The sequence below is a fragment of the Oncorhynchus kisutch genome, linkage group LG9 (genome assembly GCF_002021735.2).
Source record: "Oncorhynchus kisutch isolate 150728-3 linkage group LG9, Okis_V2, whole genome shotgun sequence".
Lineage (NCBI taxonomy): Eukaryota > Metazoa > Chordata > Actinopteri > Salmoniformes > Salmonidae > Oncorhynchus > Oncorhynchus kisutch.
Window position 1 is genome coordinate 21,057,567 of NC_034182.2, and position 24,688 is coordinate 21,082,254.

At 46.1% G+C, this 24,688-nt stretch overlaps 1 protein-coding gene across 3 annotated transcripts in view; it reads left to right on the plus strand.

Annotated features, from left to right (window-relative positions):
• arrb2b (arrestin, beta 2b) overlaps nucleotides 1-24,660 on the plus strand; it is a 61,635-nt gene extending 36,975 nt beyond the window's left edge. For 2 of the 3 annotated variants that reach the window (XM_031832098.1, XM_031832097.1), the window contains exons 2-15: nucleotides 9,949-9,979; nucleotides 11,124-11,184; nucleotides 12,501-12,545; nucleotides 12,757-12,959; nucleotides 13,578-13,637; nucleotides 13,720-13,787; nucleotides 13,964-14,099; nucleotides 14,363-14,447; nucleotides 14,752-14,824; nucleotides 16,239-16,376; nucleotides 21,698-21,781; nucleotides 23,562-23,638; nucleotides 23,742-23,796; nucleotides 23,927-24,660. In XM_031832098.1, coding sequence (XP_031687958.1) covers nucleotides 9,949-9,979; nucleotides 11,124-11,184; nucleotides 12,501-12,545; nucleotides 12,757-12,959; nucleotides 13,578-13,637; nucleotides 13,720-13,787; nucleotides 13,964-14,099; nucleotides 14,363-14,447; nucleotides 14,752-14,824; nucleotides 16,239-16,376; nucleotides 21,698-21,781; nucleotides 23,562-23,638; nucleotides 23,742-23,796; nucleotides 23,927-24,020 — 1,210 coding nt within the window. In that variant the 3' untranslated portion in view covers nucleotides 24,021-24,660. Of the gene's footprint in view, nucleotides 1-9,948; nucleotides 9,980-11,123; nucleotides 11,185-12,500; nucleotides 12,546-12,756; nucleotides 12,960-13,319; nucleotides 13,338-13,577; nucleotides 13,638-13,719; nucleotides 13,788-13,963; nucleotides 14,100-14,362; nucleotides 14,448-14,751; nucleotides 14,825-16,238; nucleotides 16,377-21,697; nucleotides 21,782-23,561; nucleotides 23,639-23,741; nucleotides 23,797-23,926 lie in introns of those variants that run through there. The other variant, XM_031832099.1, reaches the window with a different exon arrangement.
• Nucleotides 24,661-24,688: the final 28 nt, after the last annotated feature.

Consider the following 24,688-nt stretch of genomic DNA (forward strand, 5'->3'; position numbering starts at 1 on the left):
CCTGTATGATGTCATCATGATGTCACACAGCTGTGGTGGTCTTCTGTGAAGCTTAGCTGTGATTGGACAGAGCCATGTAGAGAGAGAGAGAGCGAGAAAGGAGGGGAGAGAGGAAGAGCTAGATGGCGAGAAGGAGATAAGAGAAAGAGAGAGAGAGAGAGTGAGAAGGGAGGAAATAGGAAATGGATAGAGTAGAGAGGCAGGGAAAGTGTCTCCGAGGGTAGGTCTTGTCTGCCTGCATTTGTGTGTGTGTGTGTGTGCGTGTGTGTGTGTGTGTGTATGTGTGTCGTGTACGGTGGTGTCTGGTATCACTAATGTTTCCCTTTCCTCTGGGCCCCATGTGTATGTGTTTGTATATACTTGACTATATCAACACTCTGAAATGTGTGTGTATATGTTGACTCTATTAGCCAGTATGTGTCTGCGTGCGTTCACATGTGTGGAGGGTAGCTTGTGTGTTTATATCAGTGCTGTGTTTATAAAGGCCGGGCTCTGTTGGCAGATCAAGTCGAATGGATTTAAGATCGAGAAACAGGAAGAATCTGACCTTCCTGTTTCTTCTTCTCTGTTCTATAACATGGCTTTTTTTTATTTGTGACATGAAATCCCATCTTATTCTTTATTCTTTGTTGTAGTTTATAACAGTATGAAAGCTCAGACAATCATTCCAAACTAGCTTCATCCACACACCAGATGCATTTGTAAATGTTTATGGCTGTTTTGGTCCAATTCTTTCCTTTATCTCTCTCTACCTTGTGTTGTGGGCCAGGGGCCTCTGTTGACCTCACTATAGGCATGAACTGGACTCTCTCAGCAATATGGACTGCCTGATCTAGTGCCAGTACACACTGTTCCATGTTAAAGGGAAGGAGAGAGACAGACATGGAGGGAGGGAGACACGGAGGGAGAGAGAGAGACAGATAAGGAGAGAGAGAGAGACACGGAGGGAGAGAGAGAGAGACAGACATGGAGGGAGAGAGAGAGACAGACATGGAGGGCGAGAGAGAGACAGACATGGAGGGAGAGAGAGAGACAGACATGGAGGGAGAGAGAGAGACAGACATGGAGGGAGAGAGAGAGACAGACATGGAGGGAGAGAGAGAGACAGACATGGAGGGAGAGAGAGAGACAGACATGGAGGGAGAGAGAGAGACAGACATGGAGGGAGAGAGAGAGAGACAGACATGGAGGGAGAGAGAGAGACAGACATGGAGAGAGGGAGGGAGGGAGACACACAGGGTGGGAGGGAGGGAGGGAGGGAGGGAGAGAGACAGACATGGAGGGAGAGAGAGAGAGAGACAGACATGGAGGTAGAGAGAGAGACAGACATGGAGAGAGGGAGGGAGGGAGACACGCAGGGTGGGAGGGAGGGAGAGAGACAGACATGGAGGGAGAGAGAGAGAGAGAGACAGACATGGAGGGAGAGAGAGAGAGACATGGAGAGAGAGAGAGAGACATGGAGGGAGAGAGAATGCATATGCCTGCGTGGGGCTTTGGCTGCTTTCTCCACTCATTGGGGAGACCCATGTAATAGGCCTGTGTGTGTTTGTGTGTTTTTTGAAAGCCTGAAAGGAGACAGACAGACACGAAGGGAGGAAGAGAGACAGACACGGAGAGAGGGAGGGAGAGACAGACACGGAGGGAGGAAGAGAGACAGACACGGAGAGAGGGAGGGAGAGAGACAGACACAGAGGGAGGGAGGGAGACACGGAGGGCGGGCGGGAGAGAGAGACATTGAGGGAGAGAGACAGACACGGAGTGAGGGAGGGAGGGAGACAGACACGGATGGAGGGTTGGGAGACATATATGGACGGAGGTAGGGAGGGAGGGAGAGAGAGAGACATACACGGATGGAGGGACGGAGGGAGGGAGGGAGGGAGGGAGGGAGGGAGGGAGGGAGGGAGGGAGGGAGGGAGGGAGGGAGGGAGAGAGACAGACACGGACAGAGGGAGGGAGAGAGACATACACAGACGGAGGGAGGGAGGGAGGGAGGGAGAGAGACATACACGGATGGAGGGACGGAGGGAGGGAGGGAGGGAGAGAGACAGACACGGACAGAGGGAGGGAGAGAGACATACACAGACGGAGGGAGGGAGGGAGGGAGAGAGACAGACACGGATGGAGGGAGGAAGAGAGACAAACACGAATGGAGGGAGGGAGGGAGACACGGACAGAGGGAGGGAGGGAGGGAGAGAGACAGACATGGAGGGAGAGAGAGAGAGACAGACATGGATGGAGGGAGGGAGACATGGAGGGAGAGAGAATGCATATGCCTGCTTGAGGCTTTGGCTGCTTTCTCCACTCATTGGGGAGACCCATGTCATAGGCCTGTGTGTGTTTGTGTGTTTTTTGAAAGCCTGCAATTGTTTGTGTTTGCATGTGTACGGATGCGCTCATGTGTATGTCTGTTTCCTAAGGCTGTGTTTTCTAAGGCTGTGTGTGTGCGTGCGGATGGGGATGCACGCGTGTGTGTGTGTTTCCTAAGACGGTGTGTCTGTGTGTGTGCGCGTGTGTGTGTGTATGTTTTCTAAGGTGGTGTGTGTGTGTGTGTGTATGTTTCCTAAGATGTGGGGTGTGTGTGTATGTTTCCTAAGGTGGGGTGTGTGTGTGAGCAGATGCGCATGTGTTTCTTAAGGCGTGTGTCTGTGTGTGTGTGTGCATGTGTGTGTATGTTTCCTAAGGTGGTGTGTGTGTGTGTGTATGTTTCCTAAGGTGGGGTGTGTGTGTGTATGTTTCCTAAGGTGGGGTGTGTGTGTGTGTGTGTGTGTGTGTGTGTGTGTGTGTGTGTGTGTGTGTGTGTGTGTGTGTGTTTGTTTCCTAAAGTGGGGTGTGTGTGTGTATGTTTCCTAAGGTGGGGTGTGTGTGTGTATGTTCCCTAAGGTGGGGTGTGTGTGTGTGTGTATGTTTCCTAAGGTGGGGTACATGTGTGTGTGTATGTTTCCTAAGGTGGGGTGGGTGTGTGTGTGTGTGCAGATGCGTGTGTGCCTCTTGGCTGCTTTCTCCCACTCTTTCTGGGATCGTGCTCCCAGTCAGGGCAGCTTTGTGATGTCTGTATTTACATGTATTTATTTATATAACCTTTTAGTTTTTATCAGGGAGTCATACTGAGACCAAGTTCTCTTTTACAGATGAGACCAGAATTACATAAATGGCAGAAAAGTTCTTAATTGGCCTACAGGCACCAAAACGTCAAATTTTAGAACATTTTGAAGATTGTTCCACATACAAGGTGCAAAAGAAAAATGAAAAGCTAATTTACCTAACTCAGTAGAGACTAGGGTTACAAAAAGTCTGAAAGGGAAGTTGAGCCTGGGAATTTTGGGGAATTTTGCTTAGTCCATTGTTGGAAGTCCATTCTTCCATCACATGTACAGCTGATTCTCAAGATCTTATACACTAATGAGATGCTATTGAGCCCACGCTACTACACTGTCTGAGCCAAGAACTACATGCTTTCTGGTAAGTTTTGATTACAATACTGGGTGGGGTGAATATATTTTATATGACATATACATTATTTTTTGTTAACTACAGCAAAGTGTGTTTAATTAATTTCTAACTTGTTAACAAGTTAGTTTTTGCTACCATATGGGTTTTAGCTTACTTGACCCTGCTAACTGAGGAGTGTTAATTCACCTGTTTCCATACATGTTTAATTTTAAAACATTTATCTTACAAAGGAGTTGTTTAATCTAACTGCTTAACTATTTATCTGTACATGGAATTGTATTTGGTTATTTTTTTACTCATTTTTTAATAATCTTTACAGGAAAATGCTACAGGCACTATCTGACGTGTGGAGACATTTCACTGCAGCTAATGTAGAAGGAAAAGCTGTGTACATTTGCAAATACTGTGCCAAATCATATGTGAAGAATGCAACAAAGATGCAGAATCATCTGGCCAAGTGCATAAAGTTCCCTAATCACTCACAACAACAACAACTTCTATTCGAGGTGAAAATTATGAATCCAACACCTTATTGATAGCAACAGCTCATGGTCCTCCTGGAATCAGACTTTTTTTTGACTCAATGGAGGAACGTAGTCAGAGAAATGCTGATGGATGTCTTGCTCGAGCTGTGTATGCAACTGGTTCACCTCTGATGCTCACAGGAAATGTGTATTGGAAGATATTTCTGAATGTTCTTTGCCCAGCATACACCCCTCCAACCACATATGCTTTATCTACTCATTTGCTGGATGCAGAGTTCAACAGAGTGCAAGTGAAGGTCAAGAAAATCATAGAGAAAGCAGACTGTTGCAATCATAACTGATGGGTGGTCGAAAGTTCGTGGGCAAGGAATAATGAACTACATCATCTCCACCCCTCAAGCAGTATTCTACAAGAGCACAGGACACACTGGTCTCTACATTGCAGATGAGCTGAAGGCAGTCATCAATGACCTTGGATTACAGAAGGTATTTGCACTGGTGACAGACAATGCTGCGAACATGAAGGCTGATTGGTCTAAAGTGGAGGAATCCTACCCTCACATCACACCCATTGGCTGTGCTGCTCATGCATTGAATATGCTCCTAAAGGACATCATGGCACTGAAAACAATGGATACACAAGAGAGCCAAGAAAATGGTTAGGTATGTGAAGGGTCATCAAGTTATAGCAGCAATCTACCTCAACAAGCAAAGTGAGAAGAATAAGAGCACCACATTGAAGCTGCCCAGCAACACCCATCGGGTTGGTGTTGTCATCATTGACAGTCTCCTGGAGGGGAAGGAGTCTTTCCAAGAAAAGGCCATATCACAGTCTGCCGATATGGACAGCCCAATCAAGAGGATCCTCCTGGATGATGTATTTTGGGAGAGAGTGGTAAGCAGCCTGAAACTCCTGAAACCAGACTACGGTTTGCAACTGCACATGGGGACAAAGATCGTTCTTTTTGGAGAAATGTCCTCTGGTCTAATGAAACAAAATAGAACTGTTTGGTCATATTGACCATCATTATATTTGGGGGAAAAAGAGGGAGGCTTGCAAGCCTAAGAACACCATCCCAACCGTGAAGCACAGGGGTGGCAGCATCGTGTTGTGGGGGTGCTTTGCTGTAGAAGGGACTGGTGCACTTCACAAAATAGATGGTAGCATGAGGGAGGAAAATTATGTGGATATTTTAAAGCAACATCTCAAGACATCAGTCAGGAAGTTAAAGCTTGGTCGCAAATGAACAATGACCCCAAGCATACTTCCAAAGTTGTGGCAAAATGGCTTAAGGACAACAAAGTCAAGGTATTGGAGTGGCCAACACAAAGCCCTGACCTCATTTTGTGGGCAGAACTGAAAAGGTGTGTGTGAGCAAGGAGGCCTACAAACCTGACTCCGTTACACCAGCTCTTGTCAGGAGGAATGGGCCAAAATTCACCCATCTTATTGTGGGAAGCTTGTGGAAGGCTACCTGAAATGTTTGACCCAAGTTAAACAATTTAAAGGCAATGCTACCAAATACTAATTGAGTGTATGTAAACTTCTGACCCACTGGGAATGTGATGAAAGAATTAAAAGCTGAAATAAATCATTCTCTCTACTATTATTCTGACATTTCACATTCTTAAAATAAAGTGGTGATCCTTTGGCTTAAGGTGTATGTAAACTTCCGACTTCAACTGTACATATTGTATCTTATCATTTTCTGGGCCTTTTCCGTTCCCATGACAACAGGCGCAATCCCCATCTGGCTGCCATGGCAACTAAATAGAATCCATGTGGAGTCTTGTAACACACACATACAAGCGAGTACACACACACACACACACACACACACGAAAGTGGATTAACAGCTAAATGAGAGTATAGGCAGTTCTGACTCGTCGTTGATCAGTAACCTTTCAATATGTGTGCGTGTGTGTTGGCCGTGCGTCGCCCTAGGCTGGTTAGAGAAGATGCAGTATTAATAAGGTCTGTTCATTAGACCAGGCAGGCTGAGACACTGTCTACATCCTAAATTGCATCCTATTCCTTATATCGTGCACTGCTTTTGACCAGGGCCAATAGGCCTCTGGTCAAAAGTAGTGCACTATGAAGGGAATAGGGTGCCATTTGGGATGCATTTAAGGCACTACACTAATAGGCCTTAAATCTGTAATTAGCTCTACGGAGAGAGGGAGAGTTCAGAGAGAGGGAACGGAGGAAAGAGGGGGGAAATGGCTATCAGGGGGAAAAGCGAGAGCAGTAAAATGGGGAGAATGACAAGAATTTATGGAGCTAGCCAAAGATTAAGCAGGCACTCTGGAAGGGAGGGAGAGAGAGGGCTGTGTGTGCGTACGGTATTTGTGCGTGTGCTGCTATGTTGTCCAACAAAGCGGCTAGCATCCATATCAGTTGGGGAGTGAAAAGTGGCACACGTGGCCTGCTGCAGGCACACACGTTGACCTGTGTCTCCCCAACACACACACACTGTGTGCTTTCTCTTTCTTTCTTAATTACTTTCTATCTTTCTTTCTTTCTCCCTCTCATTCACACGTTCTCTATTCCTCACTCACTTGTTGTTGTTTTCTGTCCCTGTCTCCTCTATCCATCCCTTCCTCCCTCTAGCCATCCCTTCCTCCCTCCTCTATTCATCCCTCTCTCCTCTATCCATCCCTTCCTCCCTCTAGCCATCCCTTCCTCCCTCCTCTATTCATCCCTCTCTCCTCTATCCATCCCTTCCTCCCTCCTCTATTCATCCCTCTCTCCTCTATCCATCCATTCCTCCATCCTCTATCCATCCCTTCCTCCCTCTAGCCATCCCTTCCTCCCTCCTCTATTCATCCCTCTCTCCTCTATCCATCCCTTCCTCCCTCCTCTATCCATCCCTCTCTCCTCTATCCATCCCTTCCTCCCTCCTCTAGCCATCCCTTCCTCCCTCCTCTATCCATTCCTTCCTCCCTCCTCTATCCATCCCTTCCTCCCTCCTCTATCCATTCCTTCCTCCCTCCTCTATCCATCCCTTCCTCCCTCCTCTATTCATCCCTCTCTCCTCTATCCATCCCTTCCTCCCTCCTCTATTCATCCCTCTCTCCTCTATCCATCCATTCCTCCATCCTCTATCCATCCCTTCCTCCCTCTATCCATCCCTTCCTCCCTCCTCTATCCATCCCTCTCTCCTCTATCCATCCCTTCCTCCCTCCTCTAGCCATCCCTTCCTCCCTCCTCTATCCATTCCTTCCTCCCTCCTCTATTCATCCCTCTCTCCTCTATCCATCCATTCCTCCATCCTCTATCCATCCCTTCCTCCCTCTATCCATCCCTTCCTCCCTCCTCTATCCATCCCTCTCTCCTCTATCCATCCCTTCCTCCCTCCTCTAGCCATCCCTTCCTCCCTCCTCTATCCATTCCTTCCTCCCTCCTCTATCCATCCCTTCCTCCCTCCTCTATCCATCCCTTCCTCCCTCCTCTATCCATTCCTTCCTCCCTCCTCTATCCATTCCTTCCTCCCTCCTCTATCCATCCCTTCCTCCCTCCTCTATCCATCCCGTCCTCCCTCCTCTATCCATTCCTTCCTCCCTCCTCTATCCATCCCTTCCTCCCTTCTCTATCCATCCCTTCCTCCCCCTCTATCCATTCCTCCCTCCTCTATCCATCCCTTCCTCCCTCCTCTATCCATCCCGTCCTCCCTCCTCTATCCATTCCTTCCTCCCTCCTCTATCCATTCCTTCCTCCCTCCTCTAGCCATCCCTTCCTCCCCCCTCTAGCCATTCCTTCCTCCCTCCCTCTATCCATCCATCATCCCTTCCTCCATCCTCTATCCATCCATCCCTTCCTCCCTCCTCTATCCATCCCTTCCTCCCTCCTCTATCCATCTCTTCCTCCCTCCTCTATCCATCCCTTCCTCCCTCCTCTATCCATCCCTTCCTCCCTCCTCTATCCATCCCGTCCTCCCTCCTCTATCCATTCCTTCCTCCCTTCTCTATCCATCCCTTCCTCCCCCTCTATCCATTCCTCCCTCCTCTATCCATCCCTTCCTCCCTCCTCTATCCATCCCGTCCTCCCTCCTCTATCCATTCCTTCCTCCCTCCTCTATCCATTCCTTCCTCCCTCCTCTAGCCATCCCTTCCTCCCCCCTCTATCCATTCCTTCCTCCCTCCCTCTATCCATCCATCATCCCTTCCTCCATCCTCTATCCATCCATCCCTTCCTCCCTCCTCTATCCATCCATCCCTTCCTCCCTCCTCTATCCATCCATCCCTTCCTCCATCCCACAGTTTCCTTTGATCCATCTCTTCTAGTTGCTGACTCAACCACATATTATGATGTTCAGACAGACCTTCAAACACCTGTAGCTCATTCTCTCTCTATCCCTCCTTCCTCCCTTCTCTTGCTCTCTCTCTCTCTCTCTAGCTTTCTCTCTCTCACTCTCTCTCCAACTCTCTTCCCCTCCTCTCTCTCTCTGCCTGTGTTCCACCTCCTTTTACCTCGTGCTTTCTCACTCACGCCCTGTTCTCCCCGTCTCCCTCCCCACCCTCTCTCTCTTTCCCTTCTCCCCCCTCTTCACTCTGCATTCTTCTCTATCATTATGACCAATCATCTTTTCATATTGTAATAAACCATTGTTCATCACTGTTGTGTCTGTTAATGTGTGACTCCCCAAGCTTCACAACACACCACCACAGTAACGTACCATTTTGTTTCTCTCACATTATCTTCCCTTACTCTTTCCCCCCCTCCGTTTCTTTAGTAAGTGTATTTCATTCATTCATTGTCCCTCTTTGCGTCTCCTTTGTTCCCCTTCTCTCGCTCCACTCCCTCTGTCTGCCTGTCTCCCCCTCTTTGTTGCGGTCTCTGTTGTTGTCTCTCTCTCTCTCTCTCCACTCTCTCTCTCTCTCTCTCTCTCTCTCTCTCTCTCTCCTCTCTCTCTCTCTCTCTCCTCTCTCTTCTCTCTCTCCTCTCTCTCCTCTCTCTCTCTCTCTCTCTCTCCTCTCTCTCTCTCTCTCTCTCTCTCTCTCTCTCCTCTCTCTCTCTCTCTCTCTCTCTCTCTCTCTCTCTCTCTCTCTCTCTCTGTTTTCTCATCTCTAGCGGTGCAGCCGAGATACAGAGTTTAACGGTTTATGATAGTCTGGGGGCGCACTCATTGTCACACCATCAACATCGGACACGTGACGCTTTGGCTTATGGCCACTGAACAACAGCCCCTCTGACTTGGAGGAGCTAGGTCTCTCACGTTCAACTTAGTAGACGTACCAAAGGCCGCACAGTTTGACGACAGGCCGAAAAGGCTTCTCCGATAGAAATCCTGACCGTGCTCGTAGGCGATGCCGTGGCCACGTAGGCTACACACACACACACAGACACACACACACACACACACATGCGCAGAAGCACGTCATCGGGTCGAACGGTTGTCTCGCGGGGCCCGAACTGCGCTCGCGGAGGCCGTCAAATCAAAGATGGCCCTTCCTTGTTGGCGAAAATGAAAACGTGTCAGTTTGTCACTTTTCACGAGGTTGGAGTAAAAACATGTTCAGCTACTTAAGACACTGGCTGGAATCTAGGCTGTGCCTTTAGAGTTAAAAAAAAACTAAAACAACAAAGGAAGTATTTTTCACGTATCTCACTGACGTCACAAACCCCAAACCCTGGCCTGGTCTGTTTTGCTTAGTCTCATACCAAAGAGTGTAAAAATGGACCCGATGCCTCTCTGCTTGGCCCTCAGCATTAATGAGATAGATTTGGGGTAAGGCTGGTGTCCTGTCCAGGGGGTGTACTTGTACATTAAGCTGCCTTACACTACGGAAACAGGCTCCATCTTGCACAGGCCATTCTAGAGTAGGACCACTGCATTGTCTCACTGGTTGTGGTTTACGTTCATACAACTGTCTTTTGATGTCTGATCTGTATCTGTAATGAACACGTCTACTTTGAGCAGGAATATCGCTATATAGTTATACAAATTGGAATCTTTGGTGACTAATTCTCTCTTTTTCTCTTTTTCTTTATTTTCTTTCTTTCTTTCTTCAGAGTCTTCAAGAAGTCCAGTCCCAACTGCAAGGTAGGTCACAACTCCCCCTTGTGTGCCTGCTTGCTAGTACGTGTGTGTGTGTGTGTGTCAGACAGAAGAAGGTAAGGTTCCTCCTCTTTCCCTGTAGACTTTCTCTCGCTTCCTCTCTTCTGGTCTCTTCCCTCATTCTCTGCTCCTCTCTGCTCCTGGATTACACGCGTAGCTCGTCTCTCTCTCTCTCTTTACAACAGTAGATTATCTCTCGCTCTTTACAACAGTAGATTATCTCTCTCTCTTTACAACAGTAGATTATCTCTCTCTCTTTACAACAGTAGATTATCTATCTGCTTTATCTGTCTTTATGTCGAAAGACTTAGGTGATCTTTCCTCTCTGCTGTAACTATAGATTTTTCCTACGGGCCTATACTTTTGCCTCTGTAGATTTTTCCTACATACAAGTGCCTTTATTGATTTCTCTTATTTCATTTTCTGCATCATCTTTGCTCCCTTTCCGCTCTCTGTTGTTATCTATATTTCTTTCTCTCTCTCCTTCTCTCCATTTCTCTCTCTCTCTCTCTCTCTCTCTCTCTCTCTCTCTCTCTCTCTCTCTCTCTCTCTCTCTCTCTCTCTCTCTCTCTCTCTCTCTCTCACTCTTTCTCTCTGTGTCTCCATGATGGAGGGATCAGTGTGTGTAGATGACGTGTTTTGTGATCTGACCCCGCAAGGCAAGATAGTATACAGGAAGGGAGTGGAGAGACTAGGGGTCAGTGTGTGTGTGTGTGTGTGTGTGTGTTTTACTTGTATGGTCTAATTGAAAGAGTCATGTTGACGTACGCCATGTTTTCCTTTCCATTTCCACATGCTGTTCCCGTTTTTACCCACCCTCTGTTTCCATCCTTCTCTCTCGCCTTCTTTCTCTCATTTTGTCTATTTTGTTATCTCTACCCTTCTGTCCCTTTCTCTCTCTCTCTCTCTCTCTCTCTCTCTCTCTCTCTCTCTCTCTCTCTGTGCCTCTCGCTCTGTAACTTTCTCTCTCTCTCTCTCTCTCTCTCTCTCTCTCGCTCTCTCTCTCTGTGCCTCTCGCTCTGTAACTTTCTCTCTCTCTCTCTCTCTCTCTCTCTCTCTCTCTCTCTCTCTCTCTCTCTCTGTGCCTCTTGCTCTGTAACTTTCTCTCTCTCTCCTTCTCTCTCTCTAGCTCACTGTATACCTGGGAAAGAGAGACTTTGTGGATCACCTAGACCATGTAGATCCAGTGGGTGAGTAGTAACACAAACACACACTATTGTTGATGTAATGTTGTCGGAAAAACACATCAACCCCCTGGCGTCTCGCTCGGGGTTGCTATGACGACAGCACCTCACATTGGGGAAACACCCTCACCACGGGGGGTGTGCGACAATGGGAGTAACCCTAGTGAGGTAGTGTTTTGATTATTTCACATTGACTTATACACACAGGACTACGATATCAGAACAACCAACCCTTTTCTATGACACACACACACCGGCACTACTTGTGGGACTATACATCTACGATACGCCAGAGAAGTATCAGGTCATTCTCGCCTGTGTTGGAATCCATACGCTGCTTTCTATAAGAGGTCATAAAGGCTCATACACGCCCATGACGTGTCTAATAATATGCATTATAACTGTCGGCTTTAAGAAGTCAAGTATTTTTGTGTACTCTGTATTTTTGTGTACTCTGTATTTTTGTGTACTCTGTATTTTTGTGTACTCTGTATTTTTGTGTACTCTGTATTTTTGCGTACAATGCAGGTTCAGTAGTGTGTGCATGTGTATGAGCATGCACATCTGACTATTACTCTCAATCTCACTAACCAAATACTGTGCGGCTTGGGTAACAGACACACTCATACATAATATGATCTCTGTGTGTGTGTGTGTGTGTGTGTTGTTTTTCACTGTGTGTGTGTGTGTGTTGTTTTTCACTGTGTGTGTGTGTGTGTGTTGTTTTTCACTGTGTGTGTGTGTGTGTGTGTGTTGTTTTTCACTGTGTGTGTGTGTGTTGTTTTTCACTGTGTGTGTGTGTGTTGTTTTTCACTGTGTGTGTGTGTGTGTTGTTTTTCACTGTGTGTGTGTGTGTGTTGTTTTTCACTGTGTGTGTGTGTGTGTGTTGTTTTTCACTGTGTGTGTGTGTGTGTGTGTGTGTGTTGTTTTCACTGTGTGTGTGTGTGTGTTGTTTTTCACTGTGTGTGTGTGTGTTGTTTTTCACTGTGTGTGTGTGTGTGTTGTTTTTCACTGTGTGTGTGTGTGTTGTTTTTCACTGTGTGTGTGTGTGTTGTTTTTCACTGTGTGTGTGTGTGTTGTTTTTCACTGTGTGTGTGTGTGTTGTTTTTCACTGTGTGTGTGTGTGTGTTGTTTTTCACTGTGTGTGTGTGTGTGTGTGTTGTTTTTCACTGTGTGTGTGTTGTTTTTCACTGTGTGTGTGTGTGTTGTTTTTCACTGTGTGTGTGTGTGTTGTTTTTCACTGTGTGTGTGTGTGTTGTTTTTCACTGTGTGTGTGTGTGTTGTTTTTCACTGTGTGTGTGTGTGTGTTGTTTTTTCTACAGATGGAGTGCTACTAATAGACCCAGAGTACCTAAAAGACCGTAAAGGTAAGTGTGTGTGAGTGCACCTAAAAGACCGTAAAGGTAAGTGTGTGTGAGTGCACCTAAAAGACCGTAAAGGTAAGTGTGTGTGAGTGCACGCGCGCGAGTGATTAAAAATACTCTTCTCATGTTCCCGTCTCTCTCCTTCTTCTTCTTTTTCCCCCCTGCGATCTCTTCCTCCTCCCTCTCCCTCTCTCTCCCTCCCCTCCTCCTCCAGTCTTTGTGACTCTGACCTGTGCGTTCCGGTATGGCCGTGAGGACCTGGACGTTCTGGGTTTGTCCTTTAGGAAAGACCTCTACATCTCCACCTTCCAGGCCTTCCCCGCCGCCACCACAGAGGAGGAGCGGAAACCACTCAGCCACCTGCAGGAGAGACTGCTGAAGAAGCTGGGCCAGCACGCACACCCGTTCAACTTCACCGTGAGTTGTGTAGATTGGCCCACTGTGCAGCAAACACACCCGTTCAACTTCACCGTGAGTTCTGTAGACTGGTCCACTGCGCAGCAAACACACCCGTTTAGCTTCACTGTGAGTTCTGTAGACTGGCCCACTGCGCAGCAAACACACCCGTTTAGCTTCACTGTGAGTTCTGTAGACTGGTCCACTGTGCAGCAAACACACCCGTTTAGCTTCACTGTGAGTTCTGTAGACTGGTCCACTGCGCAGCAAACACACCCGTTTAGCTTCACTGTGAGTTCTGTAGACTGGTCCACTGTGCAGCAAACACACCCGTTTAGCTTCACTGTGAGTTCTGTAGACTGGCCCACTGTGCAGCGAACACACCCGTTCAACTTCACCGTGAGTTCTGTAGACTGGCCCACTGTGCAGCAAACACACCCGTTTAGCTTCACTGTGAGTTCTGTAGACTGGTCCACTGCGCAGCAAACACACCCGTTCAAATCAACGCGTTTAGGTTCCTCTTTGCCCGTGTTCAATTCTGTGGTTGTGCGTTTCTGTCTCCGGTGTCTGTGTGCCTGTTTGTTGGTGAGCAGTTGTGTATTGATTCTGCGGCGTGACTGTCAAATATCTCTCTTTCAGATCCCTCAGAACCTGCCCTGCTCAGTCACTCTACAGCCAGGACCAGAGGACACGGGGAAGGTACAGAGACCACACACACACACACACACACACACACAAAACTTTTGATTGATTATCTGCCTCTGCCTTCATCTCTGCTCAGGCTTGTGGAGTGGACTTTGAGGTCAGAGCCTTCTGCGCCAGGACTGTAGAGGAGAAAATACACAAAAGGTACAGTGTAGTCGAAGCCCTGCGTTTTGATCCGGGGATTCAGTGCAGATGGTTTAAGTGATTGTGCATGTGCTGTTTAAGGAACTCTGTGCTGTTGATAACCCTAGTGTGTGTGTGTGTGTGTGTGTTTGTTATATGACTAGCTTTTTCATATGATATTACATATGTTGTTATAGGAACTCTGTGCGTCTGGTGATCCGTAAGGTGCAGTACGCCCCTGAGAAGCCTGGTCCTCAGCCCATGGTGGAGACGACGCGATCCTTCCTACTGTCAGATAGATCCCTACATCTAGAGGCCTCACTGGATAAAGAGGTAGGGCAGGCCCCCCCGAGACAGACAGAGGCCGACGTGCAGAGACAGACGCACGACGGACACACACACACACACACACACATTAATTAATTAGTTAAAAGCGTTATGCAAACATTAGGTTGATTGGATTGGTTAAAGCCTGAGATTATCGGCCCACTAACCGAATTCACTCCTCCCCGTTCTCTCCGTCTCTTCCTTTCCTTCTCATTCTCGCTCGGTCTTCCGCTCTTCTGTCTTCCTCTCTTCCTCCCCCTCTTTCTCAGCTCTACTACCATGGAGAGCCTATCAGTGTGAATGTCCATGTCACCAACAACTCCACCAAAACAGTGAAGAGGATGAAAATTTCAGGTAAGAGACAAACGTGTAATCAGCTGGCCCCAATTCAATCCCCCCTCCTCACCCCAACCTTTATTTTATGAATAAGCTCCATCACTGCACTGCTAATACCTACCCAAACCCTACAGATCTACAAACATCGAGGGGTTAGGCCCAAGGGGGAGGGTTTCGGAGCGATTTGGGAAAGGCTGTAGCAGAGGAGAGGCGCAAACCTTCCCATCTGCCACTCCTCTGCTCTCTCCATCTTTTGTCGCTGTGTGTCTGTCAGTAGTTTGCCTCTCCTGGTGTTGTTAACCCTTTCTCTCCCCTGCCGCAGTGCGTCAGTATGCCGATATCTGTCTGTTCAGTACGGCTCAGTACAAGTGTCCTGTTGCACAGGAGGAGGCAGAGTGAGTACCCCTTCTCTCCGGAACCTCTCTCTCCATCCCTGTAACCTTCTCTTCATCACGTTCTCTCTCTCCTTTGGCCCTCGGGACCACTCTCCTTTCTTCACCTCTCTCTTTTCTCCTCTGTGAGAGAATGTTGGGTGAATAACGCACAGGTTGTGTGGCCAAATAGAGACTCACTTTCGGTACTCTTTGTTTTGTTTCATTATTTCTGCATAACTTCTCATGTTGTCTGACCTTCTATGCTCACTGAAAATGTGCTATGCTTCGACATCATACTCCTGCCCCTCTCCCGATATACCAGACCCTGCAAACCCACCTTTCTGCTGGTACTACCATTCCAGACTGCCCCTCTCCTCCTCTCAGCTCAACACCTCTCCTGCCCTGCTACCTCCCACCCAACCCACTCTGAGACCCCAGGCAACCTCATCTCCTCCCCCGCCTAGTAACATCACAGCCCCTCGTCCCCTTGTTATGACATCATGGAGTTGGTGTTCTCTCCCCCTGTACTGTAGTTTTACAGGTGACTGATGTAGTGCTGCACAGATGTGACACCTACAATAAGTCTGTGGGCCACACCGCCGACTGGTGAGTAGAGGAGCAACAATACGAATGGCTTAAAGTAACTATCCAGTGTTTCCAGATTTCTATCAAATATGACCTCGAATTTGTTTATTAAGTATGTTAAAAAGCTGCTTTTCTGTGTTTTTAAATGGTGTGGGCGTACTCCCAACAACCGAATGGTGTGGGTGTGAACCGGTTATTCAAATATGAATACGAGTCGATCGCTGATTGGCCAAGTCATGACGTCATCCTTTATGAGGAAATAGCAAGCATTTTTGAAACGGTCTGTTTGAGATACAAGTTTGAGGTGGGTTTTTTAAAGTGTTCCCCCCCCCCCCCCTCCAATTCATGCTTTGGCCTCATACGAGCATATGATGAGTCAACAACGTTATTTCGGTGTGAGTTAACCGAATATGAACTTTTAAAAGTGAGATTTTCACTGGACAGTTACTTTAACCCCCTAGACCTCCCCACAACCCCAGTACCTGGCTTGATTTAGGCTCACCAAAACTTCCCCTCATAGCCTAAATCTTGATGCCTAACCTCTCACCTGGATAATTATCCTTTTGGTCCCCCCCTTATCCAGTCCTCTTCAAGAAGCCAATGGCCCCAAATCCCAATTACCTTCCTCTCAAATTGTGGGAAATCTCTGACTTGTACCCAATCTAGTCCCCTTCAATAACCCTCTTCCTCTCTGCTCTAATGTCAGCATCTTTAATCCTTTTCTTTCCTCTCAACTTTCCTTACTGCTTCCCAAGCGTTGTGGACGCGTGTACGAACGAGAGTGAGTGATTAAAAAAACCAACCACGTCTGATGAAACAGAGAAATGATCAATTCTTTCTCTCTCCACAGTGACCAGGTGTCCCCCAGCAGTACGTTCTGTAAGGTGTACACCCTGACTCCCATGCTCACCAATAACAGAGAGAAGAGAGGCCTGGCTCTGGATGGGAAGCTGAAGCACGAAGACACCAACCTGGCCTCCAGCACCATGTAAGAGACTAGAGAGAGAGACACGCACATGAAAACCCACATACAGTACCAGTCAAACGTTTGGACACCTACTAATTCCAGCGTTTATCTTTATTTTTTACTATTTTCCACATTGTAGAATAATAGTGAAGGCATCAAAATTATGAAATAACACATATGGAATTATGTAGTAACCAAAAATTTTTCAAAATATATTTTATATTTGAGATTCTTCAAATAGCCTTTGCCTTGACAGCTTTGCACACTTTTGGCGTTCTTCTCAACCAGCTTCATGAGGTAGTCTCCTGGAATGCATTTCAATTAACAGGTGTGCCTTGTTAAAAATTAATTTGTGGAATTTCTTTCCTTCTTAATGCGTTTGAGCCAATCAGTTGTGTTGTGACAAGGTAGGGGTGGTATACAGAAGATGGCCCTATTTGGTAAAAGACCAAGTCCATATTATGGCAAAAACATCTCAAACAAGCAAAGAGAAAAGACAATCCATCATTACTTTAAGATGTGAAGGTCAGTCAATACAGAACATTTCAAGAACTTTCTTCAAGTGCAGTCGCAAAAACCATCAAGCGCTTTGATGAAACTGGATTTCCTGAGGACCGCCACAGGAAAGGAAGACCCAAGTGCATTAAAGTTAACTGCACCTCAGATTGCAGCCCAAATAAATGTTTCACAAAGTTCAAGTAACAGACACATCTCAAAATCAACTGTTCAGAGAAGATTGTGTGAATCAGGCCATCATGGTTGAATTGCTGCAAAGAAACCACAACTAAACGACACCAATAAGAAGAAGAGACTTGCTGGTGGAAATCTGTCCTTTGGCCTGACGAGTCCAAATTTGAGACGCAGAGTAGGTGAATGGATGATCTCTGCATGTGTGGTTCCCTACGTGAAGCAGGGAAGAAGGAGGTTTGATGGTGTGGGGCTGTTTTTCTGGTGACACTGTCAGTGATATATTTAGAATTCAAGGCATGTTTAACCAACATGGCTACCACAGCATTCTGGAGCGATAAGCCATCCCATCTGGTTTGGGCTTAGTGGGACTATCATTTGTTTTTCAACAGAACAATGACCCAATACACCTCCAGGCTGTGTAAGGGCTATTTGACCAAGAAAGAGAGTGATGGACTGCTGCATCAGACGACCTAGCCTCCACAATCACCCGACCTCAACCCAATTGAGATGGTTTGGGATGAGTCGGACCGCAGAGTGAAGGAAAAGCAGCCAACAAGTATTCAGCATGTGTGGGAACTCCTTCAAGCCTGTTGGAAAAGCATTCCAGGTGAAGCTGGTTGAGAGAATGCCAAGAGTGTCTACAGCTGTCATCAAGGCAAAGCATGGTGGTGGCAGCAGTTATTCATCAGCAGGGACTGGGAAACTCGTCAGAATTGAAGGAATGATGGATGGCGCTAAATACAGGGAAATTCTTGAGGGAAACCTGTTTCAGTCTTCCAGAGATTTGAGACTGGGACAGAGGTTCACCTTCCAGCATGACAATAACCCTAAGCATACTGCTAAATCAACACTCGAGTGGTTTAAGGAGAAACATTTAAATGTCTTGGAATGGCCTAGTCAAAGCCCAGACCTCAATCTAATTGAGAATCTGTTGTATGACTTAAAGATTGCTGTACACCAGCAGAACCCATCTGACTAGAAGGAGCTGGAGCAGTTCTGCCTTGAAGAATTGGCAAATATCCCAATGGCTAGATGTGCCAAGCTTATAGAGACATATCCCAAGAGACGTGCAGCTGTAATTGCTGCAAAAGGTGGCTCTACAAAGTATTGACTTTTGGGGGGTGAATAGTTATGCACGCTCAAGTTTTTGGTCTTATTTCTTGTTTGTTTCACAATAAATATTTTGCATCTTCAAAGTGGTAGACATGTTGTGTAAATCAAATGATACAAACCTCCCCCAAAATATATTTTGATTCCAGGTTGTAAGGCAACAAAAGAAGAAAAATGCCAAGGGGGTGGACGCTTTCACAAGGCACTATATGCCAGGCTTGTAGTGTCATACCCAATAAGGCTTGAGGCCTTACATTAGTCAGTAATTGCTGACAAATGTTCTTCAACAAGGTACTGAGTAAAGGGTCTGAATAGTTATGTAAATTTAATATATATTTTTTTTATATAAAATTTGCAAATATTTCTAAAAACCTGTTTTTGCTTTGTCGTTATGGGGTATTGTGTGTAGATTGATGAGGGGAAAAACATGTAATACATTTTAGAAAATGTGGAAAATGTGGAAAAGTCAAGGGGTCTGAATACTTTCCGAATGCACTGTAAAAATATATGTAAAGTGTTGTTTCATTATCTGAAATAAAAGATCGCCAAATTTTTCCATACCCACAAAAAGCGTATTATGTCAAAAAAATGTGTGCAGAAGTTTTTCATTCCTGTTAGTGAGCATAATATATCAACCTGACAGGTGTGGCATATCAAGAAGCTGATTAAACAACATGATCATGACACAGGTGCACCTTGTGCTGGGGAAAATAAAAGGGCACTCTAAAATGTGCAGTTTTGTCACACAACACAATGCCACATGCTGACTGCAGGAATGTCCACCAAACAACACTGCCTCTCATATCAATGTATCACTCTATATACTCACAGGACAGTTTATTAGGTACACCCATCTAGTACTGGGTCAGATCCCCTTTGCCTTCAGAACAGCCTGAATTCTTCGGGGCGTGGATTCTACAAGTTGTAAGCGTTCCACAGAGATGTTGGTCCATGCTGACGCAATGGCATCACGCAAGTACTGCAGATTGGACGGCGGTATACCACCGCCACCAGCCTGTACCATTGACACCAGGCAGGATGGGTCCATTGACTCATGCTGCCTCTACCAAATCCTGACTCTGCCATCAGCATGACTCAACAGGAACCAGTACTCTTCAGGCAATGTTGCCACTCGTCAGTTGTCCAGTGTTGATGATGGTGTGCCCACTGGAACCGCTTCTTTTAGCTGATAGGAGTGGAACCCGGTGTGGTCGTCTGTGGCGATAGCCCATCCGTGACATGGATCGACGAGTTGTGCGTCCCGAGATGCTGTTCTGCACACCACTGTCGTACTGCATTGTTATTTGTCTGTTTGTGGCCCGCCTGTTAGCTTGCACGATTCTTGCCATTATCCTTCATGCTGAGCTCTCTCATCAACAAACTTTTTTCTCCCACAGGACTGTCGTTGACTGGATGTTTTTTGTTTGTCGGAAACCCTACACACGGTCGTGTGTGAAAAGCCCAGAAGGGTGGCCGTTTCTGTATTACTGGATCCGGCGTGCCTGCCACAGATTATCACACCATGCTCAAAGTGGTTTTGGTCCCTTGTTTTCCCATTCCAAAATTCAATCAAAGAGTAACTGCTTATGGGGGCATTCGCGCAAAACTGAAAGGGCAAAACAACGCGTTTAACCATGGAAAGATGACTGGGAATATGGCAGAATACAAACAGTGTAGTTATTCCCTCCGCAAGGCAATCAAACAAGCGAAATGTCGGTATAGAGACAAAGTGGAGTTGCAATTCAACTAAACACCTTCTTTGAGGATAATACAGTGCCATGGACGAGGCCCGCTACCAAGGACTACAGGCCCTCCCTCTCCTGCTCCGTGGCCGACGTGAGTAAGACATTTAAACGTGTCCTCAGAGCATGCACAGACCAGCTGGCTGGTGTGTTTATGGACCTTTTCAATTGCTCCCTATCCCAGTCTGCTGTCCCCACATGCTTCAAGATGGCCACCATTGTTCCTATACCCAAGAAGTCAAAGGTAACTGAACTGACTATCGCCCCGCAGCACTCACTTCTGTCATCATGAAGTGCTTTGAGAAGCTAGTCAAGGATCATATCATCTCCACCTTACCTGCCACCCTAGACCCACTTCAATTTGCATACCGCCCCAATAGGTCCACAGACGATGCAATCGCCATCACACTGCACACTGCCCTATCCCATCTCGACAAGAGGAGTGCTATTCATTGACTACAGCTCAGCATTCAACACCATAGTACCCTCCAAGCTCATCATTAAGCTTGAGGCCTTGGGTCTCACCCCCGCCCTGTGCAATTGGGTCCGGGACTTCCTGACGGGCTGCCCCCAGGTGGTGAAAGTAGGAAACAACATCTCCACTTCGCTGATCCTCAACACTGGGGCCCCACAAGGGTGCGTGCTCAGCCTTCTCCTGTACTCCCTGTTCACCCACGACTGCGTGGCCATGCATGCCTCCAACTCAATCATCAAGTTTGCAGACGGCACAACACTAGTGGGCTTGATTACCAACAACGATGAGACAGCCTACAGGGAGGAGGTGAGGGCACTTGGAGTGTGGTATCAGGAAAACAACCATTCACTCAACATCCACAAAACAAAGGAGATGATTGTGGACTTCAAGAAACAGCAAAGGGAGCACCTCCCTATCCACATTGACGGGACAACAGTGGAGAAGGTGGAAAGTTTGGAAACCTCAGGAGGCTGAAAAAATTTGGCTTGTCACCTAAAACCCTCACAAACTTTTACAGATGCACAATTGAGAGCATCCTGTCGGGCTGTATCACTGCCTGGTACGGCAACTAATCCGCCCACAACCGTAAGGCTCTCCAGAGGGTGGTGCGGTCTGCACAATGCATCACCGGAGGCAAACTACCTGCCCTCCAGGACACCTACAGCCCCCGGTGTCACAGGAAGGCCAAAAAGATCATCAAGGACAACAACCACCCGAGCTGCCTGTTCACCCCACTACCATCAAGAAGGCGAGGTCAGTACAGGTGCATCAAAGCTGGGACCGAGAGACTGAAAAACAGCTTCTATCTCAAGGCCATCGGACTGTTAAACAGCCATCACTAACACGGAGAGGCTGCTGCCTACATACAGACTTGAAATCATTGGCCACTTTAATAAATGGATCACTAGTCACTTTAATAATGCCACTTTAATAATGTTTACATATCTTGCATTTCTCATATGTATATACTGTATTTTATACCATCTATTTCATCTTACCTATGTCGCTTGGTCATCGCTCATCCATATATTTATATGTATATATTCTTATTCCATCCCTTTACTTCGATTTGTATGTGTTAGGTAGTTGTTGTGGAATTGTGAGATTACTTGCTAGATATTACTGCACTGTCGGAACTAGAAGCACAAGCATTTCACTACACTCGCAATAACATCTGCTAACCATGCGTATGTGACCAATGCAATTGGATTCGATTCATATAGGAAGCCGCGCACCTAATAAACTGGGTGTGTATATATGCATGCAGTTTACCTCTTGTCTATCTGTCGGGTTTCATTGATGTGTGTCTGTCTGATGTGTTCTAGAGTGAAAGAGGTGTCCAATAAGGAGGTTCTGGGGATCCTGGTGTCCTACAGAGTCAAGGTGAAACTAGTGGTGTCCCGTGGCGGGTACGTTACATCTGGGCTCATACACATCCACTAAATGGTCTGTCTGACATAGATTCACGAAGTGGTTGTAAAAAGTCAACATTTCCACCTGGATTAAGCTGTATTAGTATTAGGTCACCTCTGCCTGACATCTGATTGGTCTCCGACTTGGGGGGGGCAAATTTAGTTGAATCAACGTTGTTTTCGATTTCCTATGTCAACCTATTGTGACATGGAGTCAACGTGGCAAATACGTTTCGAATTGAAAAAAAAAGTAGTCGGCGATAACTGTTGTTTGAGGGTGAAATTTCAACCATGGGATTGTGTCATCATGGTAAGCAAATTTCAACATGAACAACATAAAATACGTTGAATTTGTACCTTTAAAACAATGACAGATTTTCAACGTTATATCCACTATCAGGAAAAAAACAGTAGGCTAGGCAGTACTTCCTTACTAGAGAATTTCTATATCTACAGCTATCCTTTAGTCTCCCATCCAGGGTTTTAATCAATCCCAGCCTTGCTTAGCTATGATATTTGTCACTGACCAATGTGCTATCGTGAGAATGATTGTTGAGAGACCTCCACTTATAAAGTAAATAGATTCAGTGTTGCTATCGAAGTCATTCCGAATGGTCATTTTAACTTTGCATCTGCGCTGTTTGAAGTAAATGTGTTTTTGCAAAATTGTCAGTGGAAACTGTTAAAAGTTGTCCTTGTGAATCGAGTTGAATGGTTTGTTTAACTTTGCAATCATTGGATTTTGTTTGACATACATTTTAAAGTGAAAAATCGGAGTCTCCGTAGTCTTTGTTAGTAGAATTGCCCTAAATCTCCTTTAAGTGTGTCGACAACGAAACACAATTCAATATTGTAACGGCGTTCTTCGTTCGTTGAAAGAGAGTCGGACCGAAATGCAGCGTGGTGGTTACTCATGTTTTTAATGAAAAAAGTGACGGTACATGAAAATAACGAATAAATACAAAAACAACAAACGGACCGTGAAACTTATTACAGCCTATCTGGTGACACTACACAGAGACAGGAACAATCACCCACGAAAGACAAAGCGAAACTCAGGCTGCCTAAATACGGTTCCCAACCAGAGGCAATGAGAAGCACCTGACCCTGATCGAGAACCGCCTCAGGCAGCCAAGCCTACACTCGACACACCCCTAATCAACCACAATCCCAATGCCTACAAAAACCAATACGAATACAACACGTAAACCCCTGTCACACCCTGGCCTGACCAAATATATATAACGAAAACACAAAACACTAAGACCAAGGCGTGACAAATATCACATTTGAAATACAATAAATAGCCTATTAGCTTGTCGACAAGTTAACAAATCACATGTTGGATTCACGTCTCCATCTCAACCAAAAATAGAAGTTAAAGAATGGGATTAATCCAGTGGCTCAGATGGAACTTTCCAAACAGCAGATACATATCCTTTAAATGTTGATATTTGGTTGGGTTGTCAACCAAACAGAATTCGGTATTACTTTTGTATTACAGTAAATAACCTATCTTGCAAGCTAATGTAACGTTCAACATTAAAATGAGTAACACATCCATGGCCACATTTTGAAGTGACTGTAACTATAAATGTCCTCTTATGCAATCGTATAAAGCGTGCTTGTTCAAGGTCGCATGCGCAGGTTGTCGCAGGTCTTAGGAGATCTTCACAATGTCTCGACCAAATATTACCCAACTGTCCATGTTGAAATGACTTGGTGTGCCCAGTGGGCTGGTGTTACTTGAACATGACTGTGTATGTCCTCTGTATAGCGACGTGTCGGTGGAGCTACCTTTTGTCCTGATGCACCCCAAACCCTCAGACCAACACATTTCCAGACCTCAATCAGGTACAGACCCGTGTGTGTGATCGAGAGAAAATGACGTTTTAGAAATAGAAGTGTTTTTCAGTGATAGTTACCTGTTTTGCCATGTCATTACTTTCTCCAACAGCCGTCCCAGAAACTGATGCCCCAGTGGACGCTAACCTTATAGAGTTTGAGACAAAGTAAGAGAGCGAGAGAGAGAGAGAGAGAGAGAGAGAGAGAGAGAGTGTGTTTCTCAGATTTCAATTGAACCTTGTTTGTTGTTGAACACAATTTGAATCTCGTCCTCTTCCTCCATTCCTTCTCTCTCAGTAATTTCTCTCAGGATGATGACTTTGTGTTCGAGGACTTTGCCCGTCTCCGACTGAAAGGAATGAAGGACGATGAGGATGACCACTTCTGCTAATTCTCCCTGCCCCAGGACCAGGCACCCACACCTGGGGAAAGGAGCTAGGCGAGTCACTAGTCTCAGCACCAGACAGTAGGCCCAACTCCAGAAAAGGGGTGCAGGAGCACTCAGATATTTTTAAAAGTCCCCCCCCCCCTTCTCTTCATATTCAAATTGCTCTCCCATCTTCTTTCTCCTACATTTGCGATGGCATTGTTAATTTCATCTCCTTAGTTTTGTCACTCCTTTTGTTTGAGAAACGGAGATAATGAGAGAGATGGAGATATTTAAAGGGCGTGTCGAGTCAACTGTCTCTGTTTTAGGAAATCATTCTATATGTTTTGGGTCCATTCGTTGATTCAGGGTTGATCTTATATGTTCTATAGGTCCCACAAGCGGTCAGACAGACAGATATATGTTTGTAATTAAAAAACATATCCAAAATCCCCAGGTTTACCTTAAATCCCGGTTGGAGGATTCCGGATTTCCTGCTTATTCCCTTCTGATTCCGGGATCTTCCAACCGGGATTTCTGGAAAATCTGGGAATTATTTGAAAATGTGGGGAATCTGGAACTTGAATGTACAGGACTTCATTGCTGCACAACTACTTAGAGGGAACACGAGTTTAATAGTTTATGCAAATGCATTGTTATTACATGGTTATAACCTGTTATTACACTGTTAT